The following is an 8,192-nucleotide window of genomic DNA, read 5'->3' on the forward strand; positions in this document are numbered from 1 at the left end:
CACAGCCCGGCCGCTCCTATTACTACAGGTATATGTGGTGATTTGAATAAAAATGTCTCCCATAGGCTCATATATTTGAATGCTTAGACACCAGGGAGTGGTACTACTTGAGAAGGCCTAGGAGATGTGGCCTTGTTGGAGGAAGTGTGTCACTGGGGGTGGACTTTGAAGTTTCAAAAGCCTAAATTAGGTCCAGTGTCTCTGTCTTCCTGTTGCCTGTGGATCTAGATGTAGAGCTCCCAGCTACTTCTCCAGCATCATGTCGGCCTGTATGGCGCCATGCTCCCTTCTGTGCTGATAATAGACTAAACCTCTGAACTGTAAGCAAGCCCCCAGTTAAATGGTTTCTTTTATAAGAGTTGCCTTGATCATGGGGTCTTGTCACCATAGCAATAGAACAGTAACAAAGACAGTACAGTAGTCCAGAGCCACTAAAATCATGGCAGCCAGAAAACAGAGAGGGGATACCTATGCTTGTTGGCTTTCAGCTTTTCTCCCTCTTTATTCCCTTTGGGTCCTATAGTATGGCTGGTGTTTTATTTTATTTTATCGTTGCTGTTTTTAAGGTCCTGCATTATTTCTGTATTGCCTCTATTTGTTGATCCATTCCTCTAAACACCTGTTTCCACATCTCCATCCAAGCATTTGCTCGATCCTTTCCTCATTTTGTCAGGTGAAGTCGCGTTTTCACGCCAGCTCTTTGTGCGTATTGCTGGGCAGCACCATTTATGAACGGAAATGCTAGGTGTTTATTCCAGCCTTTGTAATCTGGCTTTATGCTTGTCCTTGCAGGCTTTTTTTGCATTTTCTCTGGGTCTCTAGTTACTTTTGCATTTTCAGCACTAGATGGCAGGCTAAGGCCAGGTTACCACATGCACACGCCTGGTGTGTGCCACTGTATCAGAAACGGATACAAGCCTAGAGAGATCTGCAAACTTCAGCTGCTGTGTTGTTCATCAAGTGTGAGTGAGTCCCAAAAAGGTTATTTTCTTACTACAATCCTCTCTGGATTATAGGAATCACTGCATTTATAGTCTGTGCTGAGAAGCAAGTCATTCCCCTGGCGCTAGGGGGACTAACCGTAGATAAGGCTCAGCTATATGCAACACCTATGGCCACAAACACTACAAAGGCTGCACTGAATCTGGCCCACTGAGACCACTACAGGTCTAGATAAGACCAGTGTACACACTGGCATGAGCTGTATGCCCACGGCCCAAGTTCACTGTAACCAGCTGCAGGTGACAATGGCCAGAACGGAAATGTGGTAGTAGACATGTCTCCTCTTGGCTTGATTGTAGCACCCTAACCTGGGTGTGGAAGTCATTAGGATCACCCCAGTGTTAGGCTTCACCACCCAGCCTCGAGTCTCAAGGCAAAGTCTTGTGATTACTCTGTTAGCCTACTCTAGAAAATGAAACCTCAAACTCTGATGAGTTGGGATAGCATGATGAAGGCAGTGTCTTGGCCATATAGACTGATTCTAAGAGGGACATACCACTCAGGAAGTTGCTTGAATTTCTTTATTATCATTTCCATAGTATTATAAAACAAACAAGTGATGTCTTTAGCAAAAAAGTGAGAAATTCCAATGAAAATGATGTATTATATGCTGATACTTATGAATAATGTTTTCTGATAGTAAACATCAAGCCCTTTGCACTGGCCTAAAAGTTAGATATTATACTTGTTCTTGTTTCCTCTTCTACCTGGAGTCTGTGCCTCTCCCCAGTACCCTCCACAGAGCCCCCTTCACATCCTTGTTCCTCAGGGTATAAATCAGAGGGTTGAGCATGGGGGTGACTACTGTATAAAAAAGAGCAATAAACTTCCCCTCACCCTCAGAATACCTGTGGACAGGTTGGAGGTATGTGGAGATGGCTGAGCCATAAAACAAGGTAACCACAATGAGGTGAGATGCACAAGTTCCAAAAGCCTTTCTGCGACCAGCCATTGACTTGATGTTCAGCACTGCCCTGGCAATGTGGGCATAGGAGCCCAGAATTAGCACTAAGGGACAGACTAAGATAATGACCCGGGCCACAAACAGATTGGCCTCTGTTCCTCCCGTGTCCTCACAGGCCAACTTGAGGAGAACAGGCAGCTCGCAGAAAAAGTGGTTTAGCTGGTGTCCACAGAGCGGCATGGCCATCACGAGGCTTGTCTGGATCAGAGAGTTCACGAGTCCTCCCACCCAGGAGAATATAACCAACGCCCTACAGAGAAGGGGATGCATAATGGTTGTGTAGTGGAGTGGGCGACACACGGCGGCATAGCGGTCGATAGCCATTGCCACCAAAAGCACACATTCAATTCCTCCCAGTGAGAGCATTATGAAGAGCTGAGCCACACACCTTGCAAAGCTGATGGTCCTGTCGAGTCCAGAGAGGTTGACCAGCAGCTGGGGCACAGTGCTGGCGGTGTAGCAGAGGTCCAGGAAGGAGAGGTGGGAGAGAAAGTAGTACATGGGTGTGTGTAGGCGAACGTCCAGTCGTGAAAGAATGATGATCACGGTGTTGCCGAAGAGAGTCAGAGAGTAGAGAACAGAGATGAAGGCAAAAAAGACAGGTTCTAGGTGAGGCCAGTCTGAGAAGCCCAGCAGCAGGAAGCCCTCTTCTGAACTGGTGTTCGGGCTTTCCATGGTCTCCCACCTGCAGAAAGAGAATACAACTCAATTCTCCCTAGAGAGAACATGAATGGATGCAGTTCATATTGTTATAAAATACATGGAACTTATGAATATCTCAGGAATATAGTAATAGTCTCGAAAGAATTAACAAATCTACAATATATCTCAGTTCGTGGCACAACAATTTAGGCATCTGTGCTCTATAGTTTTATTAATAATTTTTGAAATCACATAATAAATATAATATGTTTACTGTAGAAAATATTCGACTTCTAATTATGAGACATATGTATGCTAGAATCATAATCCAAAATAATTTGACCTTGATAAAACTAAATTCCAGTAGTCATCAAAATAGGTAATAGAAGACAAGAATCAGAGAAAATTGAACTTTGACTTAAAATATCAGTTGGACAAGTGTAGAATGAAGCAGGGAAGAAACCTGCAACCCTGAGGGCCATTTACTAAAATCCTAGAAGACACAGACATAAAGATGTAATGACCTGAGCCTCAGTCAATGTCAGCAGTGCCTTCCCAAGTGCATATAGCTAAGCTCAAGGTTAAACAGGGCAACACTCCTCGCAGAGGATTGGCCTCTCCAGTTTACAACGAGACCTGAACATCATTCACTGCAAGGGTTTGTCAGGAGTTCTCTGCTGCACTGGCAGGTAAAGGAGGAAGTCACTCCAGAATGTGATTTTAGGTTCTCTGGAAGCAGGAAGCTTCTGTGAACTGAACCTCGAACCACCGTCCAGAAGAATCAATATTTATTGATTTTACACAAAGGTTGCTTGGGGTACAACTTCCTCATACCAAAGCCCCTTTGATCTACACTATATGTTCTCTGAAGGAAATTATCACAGCCTGCAATCTTAGTCTTTATTGTGTACTTTTTGCAGTACCCAATGATTCAAGGCCTACAAATGTGACCCGATAATCTTGTGACCAAGGTCATGAAACACATAGAAAACCCCTTCAGAAAAACAACTCCATAAATCATAGAAAATGATCACTGTTTTCTACTATGAATTCTTCAAGGTCTAGGTCCCTTAAACAAATGCTAATACATTCAACTGTTACCCTAGATACAGTGAGAAACAACTGTTGCAATCTAACAGATTATAACCTAGATGCAATGACTCTAACAGATTGTAACCCTAGATACATTGTCTCTACTAGATTCCCAGTACATTTGTTTAACGAGTCCTTTGCCTTGTTTCTTCACCCACAGACTTTCCTCTGTGTCTCTAGCCCCTATTTTCTTCTTTATGGGAATCTTCCTATTCCCCCACTCCAGCATGCTCCACACATCCGTCTCTGGCAAAACACAGTTCCATGACTAACTTTGGGTGGATAAGGTGGGTGCCCTGTCTTGTGCAGAACTAGCTTCACTGTCTGTCTAGCACAACATCTGACCCGGAAGAGCACTGAAGGATGAACTCAATGAGCCTGCAGCAGCATCCTGTGGTACTGCTGGACTGGTCCTTAGAGAGGCAGGCAGCTTTGAAATCTATCCAGTCTTGCTTAGTGGGACAAAGACATTGTCCTGCTTCCCGGGGACCTAGTCTTTTATTCAGGAATATGGTGTGAAAGACACAGACCCGAAGTATGCAACCTCAAGATCAAGGTGTTTTCTTTCTCTGTCTGGTTTGCAGAACCCCACCCTCACTGCTTACCTGGAACACGGAGACCAGAGACTCCCTGTGTTTGACACCACTCACCTTGCGGTTCTTTCACTGCCCTTGACTCTGCTACTTAGGAACCAGTTTCTCTGGCTAGCATGTTTTGCTAATTATTGCCTTATAGTATAGATTCTTTTTTTTACTCTTCCTTCTGCTCAGTACTAGGGCCTGACCCTTACCTATATTTGTTAATCATGAAATGAACATCTCCCTGGGAAATATTTTCATCATTGAAGAACAATTGCATCTCTCTGTTTGCACGGATCATAACTAGGCCTCTGGTATGCCCCTTGTATTATTTCTATCCCTTCGTCTCAGAACCCAGGTGAGCTTTGACCCCCACCACACTGCTTCTGGAATTGATCAGCATGGAGTCCTTGAGGGAGCCCAGTGCATTTGGTTGAAATCTCTATGTGTGGGATCACTAGAGTGGATACAGGTCAACTCCTTCCAAACGGTCCACTTCCAGTAACAGAGGAGAGTATTTATGGTGTGTGTATTCATTCATGTGATTCCGTAGTTGTCAGGTGAAGGTAAACAACCGCCTGACTAGTTCATCTTCTTTGTTAGTGAAACTGTCTCACTGTGTGTCCCCTGACTGTCCTGGAACATGCCATGTGGACCAAGTTTGTCTCAAACTTGGAGATCTGCCTCCTTCTGATTTTCCAATGCTGAGATTAAAGGTATGTGCCACCATGCCTGGCCCTGTTAGTGAAACTTTTTATCTCAGTGGAAGCATGAAATGAGCCCAGGGTGGCACCCTGGCTCCTAACGACATGCATTTTATTTCCAGCCATCATCATGCACTGGCAAATTTAGAAAATTATGAAAAATAGAGAGACACCAAGAGCCTGCACATGTCAAAAAGAACACAGAATACTAAGTTCCTGGCTCTATACTTGGATTACAGCATTGACTGCATACATAGATTCAGAGGACAACAGAATCGATCAGCCATCCGTAAACATCCTAACGAGATCAACAGAATTAATCAGCTGTCTGTAAACATCTCAATGAGGATCAACAGAATCGATCAGTCATCTGTAAACATCCTAATGAGATCAACAGAATCGATCAGTCATCTGTAAACATCCTGATGAGGATTCAGATTGGAAAAGAGACTCCATAAAGACCAATGCAAACTGGTATCTGCTCAGACACCCGTCCTAGGTTAGAGGTGAGGACCTTGCTTTGTTTTCTTGAAGCTAATACTCCGACCGGGGGTCAGATTTACAGGAAGGAAGATGGTGACTGCCCAAGAAGAAAACCTGAAAAAGAAATGAAGATTCTAAAAATAGACTGCCTAGAAAGAGAGCCATATTCCTGACACTCAGATCTTCACATTCATTCTGAGTGACCTTCAGAATTTGTAAAAATATTTTTTATTTGGTGAAGGCTGTGTTAGCTGGTTTGTGACCCCTCCTCCTGCCCTAATTTTTACTTTTCAAATGTTAACAACATGCTAAATGTTGACCTCCTTCTAATGTCCTTGGTGCACACCCTTTTGAGATTTCCATATTTGGTTTTATTTATTATAAAGATCAGCTTTTATCTGTATCTATCTCTCTGTATGTGTCTCTGTGTCTATGAATGATCTTTATAAATAATAAACATTTTGGCCAACAAAGATGTTAAATTTATTTCTAACAGTGTGTAGAGCTAAATCCTTCAGCTCAGGCCACTGTTTTGATGATCTTGCCAGATTATAATGGAACCACATTCAAGATCCTTCTAACTCATCGTCCCTAATCAGTTTCTTTGAGTGTGTATTGCATCTGCTTTAACTTTGTTTCATTAGGCCTTCACATGTGACTAAACTATTGGTGTTAGAACATTAATGTCACTATCAAAACCAAGTAGGCACCAAAATGATTGTCCTGTCAATCCTCCACCAGCTCATCTGTACAGACCCCTTACACTCTGGTTGGCTCCCATCCCTTCCATGATGGACATGGCACACTCCCCACTTACATTCCACAGGCTTTTTAGGAAATCTGCAAGGTTCTCAATCCAACATCCAAGAACTCTCTACCCTAAATACTCAGTATACATCCCCAAACCACAGACTGTTTGTAGTCAGTTTAGTCAAGCTTTCAAGAGTGAATTTAGGAGTTTGTTATTTTTTATGAACGGCACACGGAACATGGTCTCCATCTATGACAGGTACTCCTGTGTGTACCCCTCCAAGAAACTCTAGGCTTGTTTCTGCAGCTCTGACTATACTTCTATTCTTTGGCCTTCGGTGATGCCTGCAAGTGTATAGCACTGACGTTATGAAGCCTTACTGTTCATGTTTTGAAAATGTTAAGCAATTGTAGAGAAAGAGATTCCGGTAAGAATTTTCTAGACCTGATGATTAACAGAGCAGAGTGGCTAGGTGACAGAGAATGGAAGAGTTCATGAGGGATAAAATATTTTTCCATTACATTAATGTTCTTTGCTCCCAAACTCATAGCCCAACACAGCAAAGTCTAGTGCTGATTCTTTTTAAAGTGTGATTGTGAGCATCTTACCCAGTCCCCACTTACCTGAAGTTCAAGGACAAAACTCTTGCCTTTATCTTTCTCTGTTCTACTTGCTTCAAAGGAGAGTTGAGGCCCACTAGAGACTGGTGGTACCTTGTGATATCTGAGAGATACTCACTTCTTTAGTTCTGTAGTGGACAGGTCTCAGGTCACAGCTCTTCTCCCTGAGAAGTCATGATAACATATGCAGTGGACAGTACCAAGGCTCCTCCTAACCTAGGATGAGAGTATGCCCCTCACCCTGATGCTCTGAAACCAAGAAGCAACGTGTGTTATCAAACCTGCTCTTGAAACTATAGCTGCACACATCAATTCTGCCCTCAGGGAATTCTGGTACCTTATGGGCTTTGAACCTAGGGGCTTCTGCATGTTAAAGAAAATACTATAGAACTGAGTTGTATCCCCAGTCCTTCAGACTCTTCAAAAGCAATGGCTTTTAAGTGGCTTATGACCTTGGAGACCTAAGGCCCCACTGTGGCAATTACAATGAACTTGACTGATTCTCCGAGATCTGCCTTGCAGCTCTCAGTACTCTATTCCCCCAGCTCTGTCAAACCTAAGTGACCTACGGTGTGTTCTCAGGACAGCTTCTAACTTGGTCATGTGACTCTGCAGCCTGGGATTCCTTCTAGTCCCTACTTTGACCCCTACTAACCCTTTGACAGACAGACAAATTCTACACTGCACTTGAAGCTTGACATTCTCAGCAAACTTTAGTTGTCTTCCTTCTCTGGAGTTTTCATACAATGCCCAGATAGTTGTCCATTGGTCCATCTGATATTTATTTCCTTTCCTTTATGTGAATTAGGATGCATTCAGTTCCTTCCTCTCTTCTTTTGCTTTTGAATTTCATTCATATTTATTAATCTTTAAGATTAGAATATAAACTAATAGTTTTCATCATTAGACATTCATATATCTATACTATACTTTGCTTTTATTTTTATCCTTCCCCATTGCCTATTTTCTTCTTTTTTTTAAAAAAATGATTTATTTATTAAGTCCACAGTGTTCTGCTTGCATGTATTCTTGCATGACAGAAGAGAGCACCAGATCTCATTACAGATGGTTGTGAGCCACCATGTGGTTGCTGGGAATTCAACTCAGTACCTCTGGAAGAGCAGCCAATGCTCTTAACATCTGAGCCATCTCTCCAGTCCCCATTGCCCATTTTCAATCCCCATTTACCCCTAACTGGTTCACTTTTTTCTCTAGTTAGTTCAACTTTCTGTTTCCTGATTACATGTATCCCTTTATGCCCTCTATTAATATTCTGCTTTGCTTTCTATTTATGTGTAAAGGTCAGGTTGGGGAGGAAAGGGTTTACTTGATTTTATAGTTTAGTCTATCATTCAG

The 8,192-nt window shown here is 42.8% G+C and overlaps 1 protein-coding gene across 1 annotated transcript; it reads right to left on the minus strand.

Annotated features, from left to right (window-relative positions):
- Positions 1 to 1,705: 1,705 nt before the first annotated feature.
- LOC121456735 (olfactory receptor 2Y1-like) lies at positions 1,706 to 2,641 on the minus strand. The gene has a single exon (XM_041665157.1). It carries the CDS (start codon positions 2,639 to 2,641, stop codon positions 1,706 to 1,708), a length of 936 nt encoding a protein of 311 aa, XP_041521091.1.
- Between the last annotated feature and the right edge of the window lie 5,551 nt (positions 2,642 to 8,192).

Source organism: Microtus oregoni, unplaced genomic scaffold (genome assembly GCF_018167655.1).
Source record: "Microtus oregoni isolate MIOR12 unplaced genomic scaffold, Mior012 000015F_ref0000493, whole genome shotgun sequence".
In the NCBI taxonomy this organism is placed as follows: Eukaryota; Metazoa; Chordata; class Mammalia; order Rodentia; family Cricetidae; genus Microtus; species Microtus oregoni.

What these genes read in the sequence shown, in the direction of transcription:
- LOC121456735 (XM_041665157.1), bottom strand. Translation starts at nt 2,641, where the DNA reads ATGGAAAGCCCGAACACCAGTTCAGAAGAGGGCTTCCTGCTGCTGGGC.